The following is a 19,828-nucleotide window of genomic DNA, read 5'->3' as shown; positions in this document are numbered from 1 at the left end:
AACCACTGAGGATAACCTGCATCAGAATGGTGACCCGCCCAGGACTGCACTCCTTGCCAATGAAACTGCCGCAGCAGTCCCATGAGTCTTTGTGGTACAGAAGGAATGGTATCTACTATACTAAAAAAACAGAATATGTTTGTATGAATCGTTGTTCGTCCTTTATAGGCGGCCGAACCGTTGGATGGAATGAGATAAAACTTGGCATGAGTGATCTTGGGGGGTCAAGGTCACCGGGTCAATTTCATCCGATCGAGACGGGACCAACGCCATTCGACAGATAATCAAAATTAAATGACACAGTTGATTTACGACATTCACTTCTGACTTCCGGTTTTCGTGTTATGACGTCCTAAATTGACTAAAACGTCAATTTTTCATGTTTGTTTGTCCTTTATAGACGGCCAAACCGTTGGATACAATGAGATAACTAAGCTGTTGGGGTTAGGGTTAGGGTTAGTTGTTAAGGTTATCTAACCCCAACCCTAACCCTAACACTGCCTTTCCATTCCCTCCCCTCATTCCCTCCCCACCCTACGGGCGGGTACTGCCTAGTATTATACTGTAGGTATGAGTGGAGGGATGAGTTAAATGTGGAAGGCTGAAAGAAAATTGAGAAAAGGTAGATGAGGCACAGGGCATTGCATGGTGCAGGTTATGATAATTACAGGAGATACATGGTGGAAGAGGGTCTGAAGGTAGCAAAAAATGCCATTTTGTATCTGGAAGATGGAGATGTCCATGTACACTGACTTGTTAATGTTTTTTTTTTCTTTTTTCTTTCCGATCATCTCCAATCCCCACCTTTCACTCGATGTCAAGCATAAATAATGTTGAACAAGATAATTTTTATTGACGAACACTGGATAATTTTTATTTATGAACACTAGATAACTTTTATTGACAAACACTGGATAATTTTTATTGATGAACACTGGATAATTTTTATTGACGAACACGAGATAATTTTTATTGATGAACACTAGATAATTTTTATTGACAAACACAAGATTTTTTTTTATTGACGAACATTAGATAATTTTTATTGACTAACAATTGATAATTTTTTATTGACAAACAAGATATTTTTTTATATTGACGAAGACAAGATTTTTTTTTTTTATTGACGAACACGAGATAATTTTATTGACAAACACAAGATATTTTTTTTATTGAACAACACAACATTTTTTTTTATTGATGACCACTAGATACTTTTTATTGACGAATACTGGATAATTTTTATTGATGAACACTAGATAATTTTTATTGGCAAACACGATAATTTTTATTGACGAACACGAGATAATTTTTATTGACAAACACAAGATATTTTTTTTTATTGACGAACACTGGATAATTTTTATTGACGAACACGAGATAATTTTTAATGATGAACAAGGCTCAAAATTGAGCACAATCAGGCATAATGTAACTCTATATGGAATTCATACATTGGGAGTGTCAGTGCTACCAAAGCAATCTTCTGGGCTATTGGGCACAATCCTGGACAGGTCACCACTCCAACACAGGATACTCAGATGGCCCTGCAAGCTGGTACTCACTTTGCCAACCTCAGAAGGATGACAGGCTGAGTCAACCCCATCCATCCATCTATTGGGATCATACTCTGTGCAGAACGTTGGTGCTGCCTAAGCAGTCTCCTTGCCTATTGGGCACAATCCTGGACAGGTCGTCTGACACGGGATACCAGCATCTTGGCACTCATTTTGCTGACCTCAGAAGGATGACAGGCAGAGTCAACCCCACTTGGTATTAATTCAACAGCCGAGGGGGATTTGAACTCGGGATCCTAGGATCCCAATCCCACCACCCTAACAATTAAGGCATGTAGGTGGACCAGCACCAGGCATGTAGGTGGAGCATAATCATATAATCTGTTGATGTAGTTTCTGACTTTCCATTCTTTACCATGCCCCAACCTTTCTACCGATGTTTTCTACATACTCCGGTCATGGATACAGCATCCCTGCGGGTAGTGTGGCCCATGGCAGCCCAGTCTCTCAACATGAAGCTGATGGTGGTCCAATGGGACTTATCAGCTGGCCTTCCAGGTAGAGAGAATCAGTTTTTTTTTTCTCCTCGCTTGTCTAAAAAAATACGTTAATTGTGAAAACTCTTCTAACAGTTGCTCTCACTCTATGATTTGCATGTTTTATATTAGGTCTCGGATTTTGGCATTACCAATTAAAATTTGGTGTGTCATTTCTTTTGCATTCCACACCTTAACTAGAGTGAAACAGCAGCAGACCTTTTGTGAAGAGCCTCATTTATCAAACCCATCTTTGCTACCACCTTGGAGACATCCTACCCGCAACCGCTCAGCATCCAGCAGGGAATCCTCTCAAATGAGTGGACCTTCAACTCGGCCCTCGCAAATGCAGTCTCAGAATTTTTCTAATGAGATGCCTAGCTCACCTACTGCAGCTCAAAGACTGTTGGCGGATACCCAGAAATGTCCTCCATCAGGTGCTTCCATTCCACAAAAGTCTTTCAATACCTCTGCATCTCGCCCAGCCTTTGCTGACCCTCGTTATTCCCGACACCAGACACAGCTTCATACTGAGACAAAACAAGACCAGGATGCTGTTTCAGGTAGACTGCAAGATGAAGATGCTGGCCGATTGGAAGTAAGACCGGATTATAATGTCTTAGGTTTTTCCAGAGGTCCTGGAAGATCAGGCGGTGCATTTCAGCCAGTTACTAGATCGAGACCTCGTGATCCTGGTGTGGGTCAAGAAGAATTAACAGTGCCTGCCATTTTGGCAGGGAAATTCGGACCAGATACAGGACGCCTGCTGCGCAGTGGACGTGCAGTGTTACCTTCTCAGGTGCGAAAGCATGAAAAGGAGCAAGTGGAGAATGAGCAAGTTGGTGGGCCTGTACCAGTTTTGGCGACATCCGAGTGCAGTCCTTTGCCAGCAAACCACAGCGTTTCATCTTCCCATATCGATGATCGACTGAAGGGTGATGGAGGAGCTGATGTGAAACAGATGGTGTGTAGAAAAAATGAAAAAGAGAATGATCCCAAAACACTATCTGAAGAGGCACTTTCTGAACTCATGGCAAGAGCGACTAGTAGTTCAGCTGCCATTGGACAAGATGGAACTCGACCTCGATGGAATCATTTGCATGAAGGAATTCCACCTGAAAGATCCAAGAGGTGGAAATGTGAGATGAAAGAAGTATCAAAATGCAAGGAAGAGCAAGGATCAAAGTTATTGCATAGACCCCGAAGTCAGTCTTTGGAGAGGGAAGATGTTTTGTTTTTGCCCAGGTGAGAAGGGGTCATGGGGTTGAGGGGTGTGTCTATTGGCAAAGATGAGGTCATGGAACTTACCAAGAGTTTTTTGTTCATTTGTCTCCCCCTTCCCAACCCTATTTTCCTCGATTCTAACACTCCCTGCAATGACAGAGGTGGACAGGAAATGCAGTCTCATGGTGACGGCAAATCGAGGAACAGAATGAAAGTGAGTCAAACGACAGAAAAAGATAAAGGGGGCGAATGGGAGATGGGTAAATTGAAAAAAGAGAAGGGGGACAAAGCTATACACAGAAGAGGTATTGAATTTGTTAAAGGGATTATGAATGTCGCTGGGATGGTAAACGGCAGAGAAAAGGAAAGCAGAGTGGAGATGGAAAGGATAAACAAATCGGAGCTTGCAGGGCAGGTGAGATGCAACGCAGAGTTGGGAAAAATGGAAGGAATATTGCAAACGAATTATGCTGAACGGAGAGAGCATGGGAAAGAGAGAGATGGTGTAGGATACGCTCGATGTGGGACGGAGAGGTCAAAGGAATGGGATATAAGACGACTACGTAAGAGAGAGCAAATGGGTGAGAAAGAACATGGAAAACAAATGGGGCAGATACAGGCCACAGTTGATAATGGGGAGAGAGAACGTGCAGTTGATGAGTGGAAAACAGGAGGGCAAGGATCTTTGAGGCGTCGAACCCGTCGCTACATCACACCCGGTGTGGATCGGCGCACCTCAGAACGCTTCAAGACTCAACCAATCACCTTGGCAGAGCGATACCACAATCAGGTGTATGTAAACCTTTTCCTCCATTATCCTCTTACTTTTATTTTTTCTCTCTTTTGGTAAATTTGTAGCTCACCTGTAACATATAGTTCAGGTGAGATAATGGTATCATGTGGTGTCCAGTCAGTGAGTGAGTGAGTGATTATGTAAACACTCGGATCTTCTCCGAAACTACACTATCGAAACTATCGTCAATTATTTTAACGATAATTGACCATAACCTTCATCACCTGTGATGTCCCAAAGTTTGTTCATGGCATTAAAAAAAAAAATCAGGGTCTAAGGGGATATATGGGATGTCAAAGTGAGTCCAGGTTTGACCCCCCCCCCCCCAAATAGGTATTTGCTGTCTTATCTGAACCCACACACAATTTTGATGAAACTTGACCACAACCTTCATCTCCCATGATGCTAAAACTAATAGTCCTATTTTCACCAAATTTGGAGAACTTCTGAGGACCACAGATGGTCTCCTGATGCCTCGCAAATCCCATCAAAAAATTGCATCTTAAGTAGGTCAATTTAAAGGTCAAAAGTCATTACATTTCTGGGATCGCCACTTTTGACTTCTTCTCAAAAGGTTTTCACCTGATTTAGAGGTAACTTGGTAGGAATCATCTCTGCACGGTACTTTCACAAGTTTATTCAAATCATCGGCTAATTTACATATTTTGTGAGTCATTCACGCCCACCAGTGGTTCCCTGGTTCTACCAGGTGAGCCCATGGGCATTGCCACTGTTTGTTTTTACCTCGGCCACCGAAGGTGAAGAAGGTTGTGTTTTCATACCTGTCTGTTTGTCTCTGTCTGTCTGTCTGTCTGCAGGATATCTGAAAAAGTTATAGACGGATTTGGATGAAACTTGGTGGACAGGCTGTGAGTGTGGCAAAGATGAATTGATTCGATTTTGGTGAAGAACCGAATCCAGATCTGGATTAATTTTTAAAGTGATTCTTCACCATCGAGAGATAGGGCCAAAATCGATGTATTACTGGATAGCATGATATTTCAAAAATGTATTGTGCCCGATATGTTCTCATGGATCAGGCATTACGTGGTGGAGGTATGCGCTCCACCGAGTGCCCTTCTAGTTTTGTAGGATTGATTATCATAATCGTGATGATGTTCATGATTTGGATGAATGGAATTACAGTGATTGGAATTATTACTTTACCAATTATGATCTTACTTGCATGGGATAAACTATGATACCTACAGCATCACTCTGTATGCACATCCCTCGGTGAAGCTGAACAGTTTACGTTTTGTATCCCATTGATAGACTGGTCATCATAATCTATTTTGCTGTTTTTGTCAGTCCACAACATTGTATCACTTGTTATCACTTTATTGTAGTATGTCCTCATTATACTTTTGTTCATGTTGGTGTATTTGTTTTGTGTTAGCGGCGTGTTTATGTTTGTTAATCAGCGACGTGGACTATCTTTTTTTTGGTTTAGCTCAAATTCCATTCATTCGCACATCCAAAGCATATAGTATGAGAAGGACCCTTGTTGGAGCACATACCTCCTCCAACCACCAGGCTGAACAATTCATGTTTTTCATCCCACTGATGGGCCGGATCTGGATCCGGACCTGAATCAAAATATATCGTCTTGTTCTTGTCACCGAACCAATTCATCCACCAAGTTTTGTCATAACTCGTCCATAACTTTTTGAGATATCCTGCTCACAGACAGACAAACAATCAGACAACCAGACAGGGGTGAAAACATAATCTCTGTCCAGCTTCGGTGGTAGAGGTAATAATGTGTAACGCAAAAATATACCTTTTTCAATTTCCTAAATTATTCCATATACTTCAAGGTAACCTGTAATATTAAATTGACTTTCTCCTTAAATTGACTTTCACAGAAATTTGAATTGTCTACCGACATTGCACTCTTCTAACTTCCCACAAATGTTTAATGGCTGACGACCAGACTCGGTGGAGTTTAACCCTGGCCAAGTTATACCAAAGACTTTGACAATGTTATGTGTTGCTTCCTTTCTTGATGCGTCACATTTGGAGGATAGAGCATGGACAAACAACCCTATGGGTTGACAGTCATTGTGCAGGCTTGATAGGCCTAAATAGCCTCCAATGTTGAAGTTCCTTGCAAGGGAACTCGTCTGTTATTGTTATAATAAGGGATGTTTTCATTCTTGGCATCTTACAGCCGTGCCTTTCTTATCAATATAAGTACAGTACAGTATAACGATTCAGAAATCCCCTTGATTGTCATTATTGTGGTATTGTGATGGTTTAAAAGGATTGTCGTTGATTGTTGATGGTGTGTTCTGACCCAGACTGGAAGAAACTTCCCCACAAGATATTGGTAAGTTTTGAATGCAGGAATTTTATGATTACTAATAATCATCATCAGCTCGTCATCATTTGCACGTGACGTGCTTTATTTCAAAAAGTGTTCAAGTTGCACCAAAGTTACTTGAATTTTCTTTATAAACCTCACCATCATGAATCCTCTCCATGAGATAATATATAAATATTGTGGACTGTGGTTGTAGGAGGGGGAACTCAGAAAGTTGGGAGGGAATGTATTAAAATTCACTCTCATTGGCAAATGTAAAGAGATTCTAACAAATCGGATTCCTTCTCCATGAGGCTGTTGATCCACTGACACAATATGCCTTTTCTCCTTTCCATCTCATATTTTTCAGGTTATGAGAATGTGGATGAGAAGGCCAGGTTGAGTGTTGCAGCTAAACGCACGTTATTCAAGGTGTGATTCCCTTATGGATTGAGGAGTGGTGGTAAGCTGTCACAAGTCTGTTTTTCAGCACTCTTGTTGAAGAAAGTAAGAGGACATGCAGGAAATGGAGGGGTAGTTGTGAGATACAACGTTGACATATAGGTCTTGGCTGCACCTAGCATCCCGATTTGACTGAGCTGCCAAGCCGTGCTCAATCGAGGATTTGGGGCCTGACACCTGAGGACCATGGCTTAGAGCAGCCCCGATCACTCTGCTGCAGGAATAGCTCACCCACAGTGGGTGTTCCGGCCCTTTAATGGCAAGGTCGTGGTGAGGCAGGTTTGACGTCACTTGCTAGCTTATTCACTCCTCCATTGACTTCCCCTTTGCCTGCTCCTTCAACATTAGGTCTCTTGACCTGTTATTCACAGCAGAATCTTACACCTGTGACAGATATCTGTCATGCTTGTGGTAGAAGAAGAATAATAACAAATTCACCCTAATGCTGCGACTTTTCTTCTCTCTCTCTCATGTCATACATCCTACGCAAGCGCTCCCTTCACGTTATAATAATAGTAATAATCATTAATGCCTGGTATTTGTTAGCTTCATATGGCAATCAAAGGGTTTCTGCGAATGGGATAGTGAGGTCATGATCTTTTCTCGAATTGTATCAGGAATTAATCTGCTGATGAAGATATAGGTTTCATAAAGACATGTTGCGTCAAATGCTAGGGAAGAAGCCTTGTTACCTATTCTTGTGTGTTGTGAAAATGCTATTGTACTTGCACTCTTGGCATATAATTAGGGTACCCAGTCAAATGGACTGGGTAACCTATTGTTTTGCTTCTGTTTATTTCTTATTTCTTATTCTTTTTCCACCGGCAATTTGCGGGTTATTTCGCTTTAAAAATCATTTTCTCAGGAACGGTAAGTCCGATCGACACGAAATTTTCACCATAGTATGTATCTTTTTTGATAGCATACTCAATTGATAATTATGACGTCATAGGTCACGTGGTACGGGCGCCATCTTGAAAAAACCGGTAAACTTTGGACCTCTGTATCTCTGAAACCATGCAATAGAAATTTATTTTGCTTCATACATTTTAATGAACTCTCCATCGGGAGCACGTGTGATTTTTTTTTTTCGTGACGTCATCGCTGAAGCGGTATGCCGGTGAAAATTCATCAAATAGAACGCTGCATGGGAAAAATCTGAAATTCCTTGAGCGTCATCTACACAACAAATCACCGTAGAAAAAAATTATCACGTCATAGGTGACTTGGTTCAGCAGCCATCTTGTTTTGAAAAAAAATAATTAAAAATTCTTCTTCTCCAGAACGGCTGGTCAGATCAAGGGGAAATTTCACATACGTATTGCACACGCGTCGTGAATATATCTTTGTTAATGAGTAATTGATAGGTCACATGGTTTGGCAGCCATGTTGGCTTTAATAAAAATATTAAATAATGTTTTCTCTCGAACTGCTTAATCTATCGAAGCGAAAATTTGCAACTATCATGTACCATCATGTCTGCATAAAAGGTAAAAATTATGACATCAGAAGTCACATGGTTTGGCCACCATCTTGGATAGAAAAACACACCTTATCCGATTAACACGAAACTTCACACACTTATTCCACCGCATGATTGGAAGCAGAATATAAATTTATGATGTCATAGGTCTCATGGTTCATCAGCCATCTTAGATTGAAAATTAATAAATTTTAAAAATCTTCTTCTCCAGAAGGGCTAGACAGATTGAGGCAAAACTTCACACACACTTTCCCCAAGACATCCTTTCACAAGTTTGTTAATTTCTAATTGATAGGTCACATGGTTTGGTGGCCATATTGAATTTACCCTAAAACCTTCAAACATCTTCTTCTCCAGAACGGTTGGTCAGATCAAGGGGAAACTTCACAAGTCTATTCTGCACGCGTAGTGGATATAAGTTTGTTAATGAATAAATAATTGATCGGTCACATGGTTTGGCAGCCATATTGGATTTAAGAAAAATATTAAATAATGTTTTCTCTGGAACTGCTTAATCTATTGAAGCGAGAATTTGCAACCATCATCTTCCATCATGTCGGCATACATGGTAAAAAATATGACATCACAAGTCACATGGTTCGGTGGCCATCTTGGATAGAAAAACGCATCTTATCCGATTAACACGAAACTTCACACGTGTTCCACTACACGATTGGAAGCAGAATCTAAATTTATGATGTCATAGGTCACATGGTTCGTCAGCCATCTTAGATTGAAAATGAATAAATTTAAAAAATCTTCTCCAGAAGGGCTGGACAGTTTGAGGCAAAACTTCACACACACTTTCCCCAAGACATCCTTTCACAAGTTTGTTAATTTCTAATTGATAGGTCTCATCGTTTGGTGGCCATATTGAATTTACCCTAAGACCTTCAAACATCTTCTTCTCCAGAACGGCTTGGCAGATCAAGGGGAAACTTCACAAAAGTATTGCTCAAGGGTAGAGAATATAAATTTGTTCATGAATAATTGATAGGTCACATGGTTTGGCAGCCATGTTGGATTCAAGAAAAATATTAAATAATGTTTTCTCTGGAACCACTTATCCTATCGAAGTGAAACTTGGCAACTGTCATACACAACCATGTCTGCATACTGTATATGGTAAAAATTATGTCACAAGTCGCATGGTTTGGCCTCCATCTTGGATAGAAAAACGCACCTTGTCTGATCAACATGAAACTTAACAAGCATGATCCGAAACTTAACAAGCACTACCCCATTGGAGGGAGATTTTAAATTGATGTTGTAATAGGTCACATGGTACGGCAGCCATATTGGATTGAAAATAATAAACTTTAAAAGTCTTCTCTGAAACGGCTGAACAGATTGAGGCGAAACTCCACAGGTATGACGACCTCTCCATGACGAACAAAAAGTTCTCCGCCCCCTTTGATATATGACGCATTGTTTGGCAGCCATATTGGATTGAGGGAAAAATATTAATTAATGTTTAATCTGGAAGTACTGCATCAATAAATGTGAAACTTCAGAGTTATGATGGAACAGTCATGTGGAATGAAGGGTTGAAATTTCAACTCGATCAGCCCCATGGTTTGGCAGCCATGTTGGATTGAAGGGGAAATATTAAATAATATTTACTCTGGAACTGCTGTCAATATATGTGAAACTTCAAAATTATTATCTAGCCCACATGTGAAATGTGGGTTTAAAATTTCAACCTGATCGGCCACGTGGTTTGGCAGCCAGAATTATTTAATTATTTGAATCTGAGAACTTTTAGATTTTTTTTTTTTCTTACAGAAGGCTCACTTGGCTGCACCTGAATGCATTTGAGGGTACAGGAATAGCAATTCAATTGATACCAACAATGTCCCCAGGAAAAAGGGCTAACTGCATACGTAATAAGTAGATTGAACACTTTGTGCTACCCGGTTGGTAACTCGTCAGTCCCACGTTGTTTCGAAGCAAGGCTGCATTTGTATCGATATAAAATTATGTTTTCTCTGGAACCACTGATCCTATTGAAGCGAAACTTTGCATCTATCATCTGCAGTCAGTTTCATCTTGTATCAAAGGCGGACGTCTGGGTACCCGGTCATCATCATCTAGTTTAACTTGATTTACGAGTGAAGAAAAAAAAAAACGACTTCATTGATATCTTCCATGCCATCACTGACGCATACTTTGCATGCCCTCATCGTGTGTGCTTCGTCTATTGGCGTTGTTCATATGGCCATGGTGTTGCAGCCCAAACTACTCTTGCAACAGATTATTTTGAGAATTTCCAAATCCCCACAGATTTCAATGGGATGGTGGACTTGACGTGTGACGGACATGGAAAATGACCTCGTGCGATCTACATTAAGGCCATTTTCATGTCAGTTGTACTTGAAGCCTGTTGTCCTGTTATTTTGAAAAGGGAAAAAAAAAATCAAAATGACTTCAAGCAAGCGACATTTCAGGAGAGCAAGCCCCAAGATGTGATTCCAGAATGACTGACAACCTATTGAATCTCATTCCCTTTTTCCTTTGCTATTCTTTGGAAAACTGTGGAAGGAAGTCAGGAGGAAAGTATTTTTCTGTAATATAGCTAGTCACATCATCTTTAAGAATTGTTCACATCAGATGTGGAAGCATTTTTATATGTTCAGGAAGATGTTTTCTAAAGGCATATCTTTATCGCTGAACCGTTCAAAACTAAAGGGTTCATAGAACACGGTACCCTGCACAGGCATGAGAGAAACGAGGACATGGGCAGGGTCTGCGAGCAGCAAATTTGATTGGTCGAGATGGTGTAAAATTCCATAATATTTTGTCCAAGTACTGCTAAACTGAAGGGTTTTGAAAGTGCCAAAAAGGTCATTTGTGTTGTACACTGTTCAAGAAAATAATTAAATTGAAATAAAATAAATATTTTAAAGGTTATAGAATTTTTTTTCTCCAGAATTTTACCGCTGTTGATGCAGCGTCTAATACACCACCTAATCTAACAAGTTACATTGGTTATTTGTGCCTGTTGTTTGTGTCCTTTATGACGTCCTTAAAAATAGTAAGTTTCCTTCCTGTTTGGAATGCTTTTCAATTTTGTTTGACTGCCAGACAAGCAGACAGCCAAAGGAAAAAAAAAATGATCTCAATCCTCCCTACGCATGTGCGATCGGTACGAATTCAGAGCCAAAGTGTTGCTAAACTCCAGGTTCGTTTTCTGATTCATGTTCAAGATATAACATTCAATTGAAATCAAGTTGTTCCTCAATCATAAACTGACGTTTGTAGACACAGACAGACAGACATGCAGACAAACAGAAGTGAACCAATTGTTTAACCCCACATTTCGCTTCACGTGCGTGGGGTAATAACATGGCTCAGCATGATGATACAATGGAGGTAGATAACTTTATGAGTGGATGAGACATGTCGGGGGCATGATTTGCAGTGGATTGTAGCTCGAACTTGAAGGTCAAAGCATTACAAACATTGCCGCAATCACATTAACTGTTAAGTTAGGGAGTCTGCTCTATGCTTATTTTGAATCCCAAACTATATGACCATTCTGAGGCAAGCAAGTTACCTCTGTGTGTTACCCTGCTGCCCTTTACATATTTCACCAGTTTTAACCCTTTTTGTGATATTGCTGACCTACTAAGCTGAATCGAAGTTAGATTGAACACAAATTACACCGAGTGCATTGGTATTGTAATCACTCAAAGCATTGTGTTATCATCTAAGGAAGATCTAATTATATGTTTTTACCTTCGTAGTGGGCAAGGAAACTGTTACAATCGGTGTCTGACGTGTTGTCTTTTTGTCAATTTGCTTATTCAGGAAATGGAGAAAAATACAGGCAGCGCCGGCCCGTCATCGCCAAAGCTTCGCTCTCGGAACGCAGCAGTCGAGCGACGTCTGCGTCGGCGCTTGCAGGAGCGAGCCATGACACAGCTGTTGCCCCAAGATTATTCACCTCCATTGCGCAGGTGGTCTCCACAGCATACCTCATGATGCTTTGTACTTTCAGAAGTATCAGCTATTGGGCCTACTCCGACCCAGTATGACAGCTATATCTAATTGATTCTTTACTACTTGCTTTGTTAACCATGATCCCATTGTGATGGATGTTCGGAACTCCAATTCAGTATATACATTTACTTTAAAATGTATTGTTTTTTTTTTAAACAAAACGTGTTTTTTTTTTGGAGACTGAATTAAAACATTATGTAAGTGGTTTTAAAATGATCAGGATGTGAATATAGAATGAGAGGTGCCGAGTGAATGCCGGCAATAATTACATTTGGATGTCCATTTGGGATTTGATTCAGTGGTTCTCCTCCTGCTGTGTCTGCTGAACCGATCAGCCCTGATCTGGGCCAACCATTCACATCACCAGACAGGTACGGTCCGTGTTGCTGATTTTATTTGCATGCTTGACGTTGCCTACCTGATTTCCTCCCCCTCTTCTAGTCAAACTTCCTTTCTGTCTCTTCACTTTTTCTCTTCAAGTTTTTCAACCAACTTCTTTCTCCACTAACTTCACCTCTTCACATTATTTTCCATCCCTTGGTAGGCTGGCAGCAACTTTATTGGCATTATTTATTTGAATTATGGATTATGTAAACTTAGGCAAATAATGGCAAGTGTGGGTTTTTTTGTAATCTTTTATGTTCCTAGTAATGAATAGAGTAAAAAAAATTGTTGCTAATGAATGCCCTGTTCCCACAACCCTTGACCCTAGTTTAAAGACTACGCTTGCTCCGAAGCGATCAAATCTTCAGCCGGTGCCCGATGGACCACCAGACAGTTCTGCATTGACCCTCGCCGAAAAGATGGCTTTGTTTGATCGTTTGGCGCACGGAGGCTTGGGTGCACCTGTAGTAGTCCACGCACGTCATGCAACAGCTCAACAAAGGCGCACTGCATCACGCTACCAAACACAACCAATTACACTTGAGGAGGTCCAGCAGGCTTCAGGCTCAGAACGGCTTTCTGTTTCATCGGCAAAGTCATATCAGAAGTCCACAGTCGCAGCAGGTGTCACTCCACAATCTAATCCTATTGAATCCGCTCACCTTCATACAAATTCATCGTCACAGATGGATAGATCAGCCATTCCATTGGAATTTACACCACAAAGTGATTGGGTTAAACTACCAGTCACGTTGCAGCCACTCCCTGCCAAAGGTCAATATGAATTTGTCATGGAAACAGAACATAGTGACCAGCAGAAGGAAGCACAGGTGTTACCCAAATCAGGAATTACTGGTAGACATGTTGAAGGGCATACGTTAAGCTTATCATGCCAGAATCGCACTGTTCAAGGTATGAAAGCATCGAGTCCTAAATTACATACGCTGGACACGAAAGAGCCCCGAAGCAGTCCGGAGGGCGTTGCTTCGCCACTGTCAGGGTACCAGTTGCAAGTGATTGCAAATCAGAAGTTTGTCGGTGCAATCACACCTCAGGGATGTGAAGCAAGAAGAGCGACTCACACCGGCCTTGCTGGAGCAACACCTCTTGGTATCGCTGCAATGATGAGTGCAGCTCCCCTGGGAGTTGCCAAATGCAGCACCACATATGATGTCACCGCAACCAGTCTGCCAAAACCCATAACTAGTGCTGTTATTATCAATGCTCCTCCATCAACTAATGCAGAAATGCTCCTTCCATTATGCACAACTACTCCTCTTAGTTTTACTTTGCCAACTTCTGCCAGCCAAAATATTTCTTCTTTAGCTAATGCAGAAGTGGAGCAAATCATTACTTCTTCTGTCCCTATCAGTGCAGCCTTAACTAATTCTGCTTCCCTTGGTTTGGCTTCAACAAGTCCCACCTGCCTTGACTTGACTTCAGTTTCTTCTGCCACAGCCAGCTTAGCTTCCACTGGTGCTGCCTCTTTTGGTATTGCCTCAGCTACTACATTTCCTGTGAGGTCAGCCTCAACTCCTACACTCACCTTGGCCTCAACTACTTCTGCTGCACTGAACTTGGCTTCGACTGCTTCTATTCCTTTCAGTTTGACTTCAACTTCCTGCATGCCCCACAGCTTAGTACCGATTATGTCTGCCCCTGTGATTTTGGCCTCAACTTCTTCAGCACCCTTTGGTTTATCTTCGACTTCATCTTCTCACGTGGCTGCAACTGCATCCACCATGCTAGGTTTAACTTCAAGTGCTTCTGATCCACTTGGCCTTGGCTCATCAACCTCCTCCCCTCTTGCCTTTGTTTCAACTACTTCCTCCCCTCTTGGCCTCAGCTCGGCTACTTCTGTGTCTCATCAACCAGCTTTGACAACTCCCTCAGCGAGGAATAACTCCATTCCATTCTGCCCAAACTCAGCTTGTGTTCCTCTTGGGGTCAACTTTACATCCTCTGCTTTTGAAACATCAAGAAACCTCTGTGGTATGTCTTGTCATATTTGTTGAAAAGCTGAGGATTAATAAAGCGATAGCAATTAAAGGAACAAAAATACGGTGCATGATTGATACACAAATGAGGATACTTTTAATAGCGTTTTCCTTTGTTTCTCCTACATTGAGCAGGTGTATTGCATTTGTGTTTTTTCAGTACAAGACGTGGATCCAACAGATACTCACAGCCATCGGCCTTCTTCATCAACCCTCGGATGTGTAACTCATACGTCAGCCTTCCACCCATGGCAGCCATCACTTCCTCCATGGTTACAGGCTCCAATAACAACTTCAGTAATTCCCGAAGATGTGAAGCAGAATTTTCTGGAAAATGTTGACTCTTTAAAAGCCACATCACTGTCTGGACCCACAATGGAGTCTTCACTTTGTGATAAAGCTCAATTCGCTTTGCCAGTGGCTCCTGATCAATCGACTGTTCCCAAATCTCTTGCAACAAAATCATGCACGGAAGTTTCATCATTCCCTCTTTCCCATGCCACGCTTATTCCAACATCTGCTGACACCACTCCTTTAATTTCACCTTGGCTAGTGGGTGGCCTAACCTCACTTCCATTGCAGCAATCAACCTTGGTTTCATTGGCATCCCCTGCAGTGGGGACTTGGTGTCTACCTTGGGCATCACCAAGAACTCATTCACAACCTTGGGCAGTTGTCACCCCTACGCCAGTGTCAAAAGAAGACAATAGAGTAAAAGGTAAGAGCTCTTCCCTTTTGAAGACCTTCATTCAAATATTGGAGCAGCACAACTATTGATGGAATTACGAGATGGAAACTCAAAATATGGAAAGAAATTGATGGACACATATTTGAGCTTTTTAAAAATACTTCTTTTGTATACCTCATCAAGGCTCGTATGAGAGCTAACACACAAGGCACATCAGGGGGGGGGGGGCATGAGACGAGGGGTGGGAGTGGGAAGGACAAAACGGTGGGGAACAGAGACATTAGGATGGGTTGGGGAACATGGGGTATAGAAGAGGGACATAGCGACGTTCAGGGAGGAAAGCAGGGAATTTGAAGGAGGTGGGTTTTGGGGTGGATTAACGGGGGTAGAAAAGATCAAGGGTTTGGATGGGGGACGATAAGAGGTGGTGGTGAACAGCCGTTTTGAAGGCCTGGAGGGAATCCTCATTTTCCAGAACCAGCTTGGATCATTATTTGTCAAAACTTGTCAAACTTAAAACTCCTCACAGATAGACTTTTTATTCTATAGAGTGTGATCTGAAAGCTTGATTTTGGCAAAAAAAGGAACAATTTTCATGTTAAATAATATAAGATCAGAGAGACAGCCAATTAGATGTAGGCAAATGACTGAAAAAGTGAGCAAAAATGAGGTTGAGGTTTCAGCAATCGGATAACTGTACAGGGAGCAGTTGATTTTATAACTCCGCTTTTGCCCACCACACGCAACGCCGGATTAAATTTTTGTGCACCTGGTACCAAACAAATGAGTGCACCCCCATTTGGAAAAACATTGCAAATGACAAATCGATACAGAAGTAGTCTTTAACACAGAACACAGTTATAGATGTCTTATTTATAATATTTACAAGTTTAAGTTGCAGATGGAGATGGCTGCCACTAGGATACCAGCAATGGTACCTCGAGGGTAGAACATTTATAGTATGTTTTTAAAAAGTAGCATTAAATTCTGTACGTATTCTTTATGGAAACACATCGCGATGTGCACACTTTAACAACAAAAATGGTCGCTGGGGCGTTCCATGTGAAGTGCACACATTTTTCATCGAAATTTTGACACATCGTCTCAGATTTCACTCTTTTTTTTGTGCAAGTGTTTGTATCCACGGTAAAACATTGTGTGAAGTTTCAGACCTGGGGGCCCATCAGGGCCCATTTTAGCCCCCGCCCCCCAAATTTGGGCGCCCACAGTTGACCCACAATCTTCCAGTGGCCATATCACAGGTTGTAGTGGTCCGATTTGTATGATCTTGGTATCAAAATGCTCGTACAAGCGAGATCTTTCAAATCGCGTAAAGTAAAATCACGCCGAAACAGTAATTCAAAAAGTTATAGTTTGGGGTGCCCTTTGACCTTGGGGCCCTGCCCCCCAGCCAAACCGATGATCCCGATTTTTTTTTTTTTTTTTCGTGTGAGAATACCCCTTCATATACTCCAACACCTCAGCATAAATGAAAATGGGATCTCAATGGGTTCAAGTGTGATGATGGTTTTATTGTTCGGGGTCCACATATCTCTAATTCTTGATTCGACATTGGGCGACGTTTGCTGTCATCGTTCCAATGACGTCACCTGCTGGCAGGCGACTTTATGTCTTAAATTTAGAATCATCTTTTGGACTAATATATATTTATATATATATATATATATGTATGTATGTATATATGTATGTATGTATATATGTATGTATGTATATATATATATATATATATGTATATATATATATATATGTATATATGTGTATATGTGTATGTATATATATATTTTGCATCATTTGTGAAAAATTATTCTGCCTATTGTATCTTGATTTTTAAGTGTACATTTTTTGTATAACTATCATCGAATTAGGTTATAAATGGGATAATCTCAGTTTTTGCATATTTTGCAGTAAGCATGGCGACTGAAGATCGAAAGAAGTTCCGAAAATACTGTTGCGATCCGTTCAGCTGCCATAAAACGAAACAACGAAAAGATCTTCGCAATGTGTCAAATGATATGTTGATGAAATTTTCTTCAAAGGTGAAAAAAGATGACAGACTTTGTACTTAATGCAGAAAAAAACTTTTTCAGTTGTCACCAGAGCGTATTGAAGAATCATTTTCAACCAGTTCGAAATTATCATCAGAAGGTAGTATCGAAGGCATTGCAGAATCGATTTCGACAGATTAGGACGAGGAGGTTTTTGAGCGAGAAGCAGAAGTTGACCTATTAAACCAGTTGTTATCGATGATAGGCGAAAGTCCATTCGCCAAACGAAAGGTGGTAAGGAACCCAGGGTACGTTCCTGAAAAGCGAAGTAAAGTGGAAGATTCTGTATGAAAGAATTTAGAACCAGTTGCTGGACCAAGCATTGGAGAAAACACAAAATACAGCGTCAAAATAGGATGAAAACTCCATGCCAGAGGTGATCAAAATCCTGAAAGAAAAATACGTTGTTTCGAGCCGTTCAGAGCAAATACTTATACTGACAATATTTGCTCAGAATATGAGCATCAGAGGGATGATGAGTGAATTCAGTTGCTCCCAAAGAATGGCTGTGCAAGCCAAAAATTTAGAGAAAGAAAATGGTATGCTATCGTCTCCAAATCCCAAACGGTAAAATATTGCCTGATGAAGTGAAATCCGCCATAACCAAATTTTACCGAAGTGATGAAGTCAGCCGAATAATGCCGGGGAAAAATGACTGTGTGGTGGTCAGGAATGAACATGGAAAAGCCAAAATTCAAAAGCGCCTGGTACGAAACGATCTCAAGGAACTGTTTCAGAAATTCAAAGAGAAGAACCCTGGCTTGAAAGTTGGATTCGCGAAGTTAGCCATGCTCCGTCCCTCGGAGTGTGTCCTGGCCGGTTCAGGCGGGACACACAGTGTATGTGTATGTACGATACATCAAAATGTGAAACTCATGATGTTTGGTTCCAAAATGCCACAGATAGACGAATTTCCTAACTATCATCATGTGATAGCATGCAGAGTTTGTCACCCAGCACAACCGGCATGTTATTTCAGAACTTGTCAAAGTTGCCCATCAATTGAAGACTTCAAAACCGAGATACTGAGTGCTTATGAACAAGAAGATATTGATGAAATTCAGTTTAAACCGTGGACATCCACCGACAGATCTGAACTGAGCTCCATGGTCCTGCCTTTGGAAGAATTCATTGATCAATTCTGTGAACGTGCGGTGAAATTAGTGAGACACGACTTCATTGCCAAGGCCAAATATATCAGTTTCTGAAAAATAAGAAAGACGAAATCGGTGAAGGAGAATTTGTCATTATTGGAGACTTCTCAGAGAACTATTGGTTTGTCGTACAGGATATGGCCCAAGGATTCCATTGGAACTGCTCTCAAGTGACAATTCACCCCTGGGTTTACTATTTCAAATCGGACGGTGGCAAATTAAACCACGATTCGTTCACGAATATGTCAGAATGCAATACTCACGACGTTGTCTCAGTCCACCTCTTTCAGCTATTTCAAAATCTACACCAACTTTTAACGGGAAACTCTCAGGTTATGTCACAGTGCACTATGATGGAAAATGGTGGCTTGCCTGCATCACGGAAGCCTTTCAGGACACTCATGAAGTGAAAGTGAATTTTCTTCATCCAAACGGTCCCGCAAATCGTTTATTTTTTTCCTGACATTGAAGATCACTGCATTTTAGACATTTCTGATATACTTCTTTCCGTAGAACCAAAAACTGCTACAGGTAGAACCTACACAATCAGTAAAAAAGAAACACAGCTGTCAAATAAAACATTGGTTGGCAAAAATCTTGACTATAATATGCTAGGAAAAAACTCTTTCTGATACTAGTATCGCTTCCAGTTCCTGCATGTGCATGTGGAAAATTTATGTACAATATACTGATAGTGTTTTGGAAATCTTGTGTTCAAGTATTGTTTGTCCACCACCCGAGTCCCCGAACAATAAAACCATCATCACACGTGAACCCATTGAGATCCCATTTTAATTTATGCTGAGGTGTTGGAGTATATGAAGGGGGTATTCTCACACAAAAAAATCGGGACCATCGGTTTGGCTGGGGAGCGGGGGCCCAAGGTCAAAGGGCGCCCAAAACTAACTTTTTGAATTACTGTTTCGGAGTGATTTTACTTTACGCGATTCGAAAGATCTCGCTTTTACGAGCATTTTGATACTAAGATCAGCCCAATCGGACCACTATAACCTGTGATATGGCATCTAGAAGATTGTGGGGTAGCCGGGGGAGCCCAAATTTGGGGGGGCCCTAAAATGGGCTCCGATGGGCCCACAGGTCTAAAAGTTGATATTTTGAGTTTTTTTCACCCAAGTGAATAAATGACCAACATATGGGGAGAAAATGAGGTTTTAGTGTCGGGAGGGTGTGTACACTTGACATGGAATGCCCCCGCT

At 41.2% G+C, this 19,828-nt stretch overlaps 1 protein-coding gene across 1 annotated transcript in view; it reads left to right on the top strand.

The window, feature by feature from the left end:
• The window catches only part of LOC147031784 (uncharacterized), an 86,468-nt gene that overhangs the window by 10,910 nt on the left and 55,730 nt on the right, over positions 1-19,828 (top strand). The window contains exons 4-12 of the mRNA XM_085849968.1: positions 1,986-2,075; positions 2,255-3,298; positions 3,437-4,069; positions 6,374-6,402; positions 6,746-6,807; positions 12,131-12,279; positions 12,622-12,693; positions 13,035-14,698; positions 14,864-15,421. Coding sequence (XP_085706094.1) covers positions 1,986-2,075; positions 2,255-3,298; positions 3,437-4,069; positions 6,374-6,402; positions 6,746-6,807; positions 12,131-12,279; positions 12,622-12,693; positions 13,035-14,698; positions 14,864-15,421 — 4,301 coding nt within the window. The remainder of the gene's footprint in view (positions 1-1,985; positions 2,076-2,254; positions 3,299-3,436; positions 4,070-6,373; positions 6,403-6,745; positions 6,808-12,130; positions 12,280-12,621; positions 12,694-13,034; positions 14,699-14,863; positions 15,422-19,828) is intronic.

Source organism: Eptatretus burgeri, chromosome 2 (assembly GCF_056783735.1).
Source record: "Eptatretus burgeri isolate ZD-2024b chromosome 2, Ebu_testis_v1, whole genome shotgun sequence".
Classification (NCBI taxonomy): domain Eukaryota; kingdom Metazoa; phylum Chordata; class Myxini; order Myxiniformes; family Myxinidae; genus Eptatretus; species Eptatretus burgeri.
The sequence above is the reverse complement of the archived record's forward strand: the minus strand, read 5'-3'. Positions and strand labels throughout refer to the sequence as shown.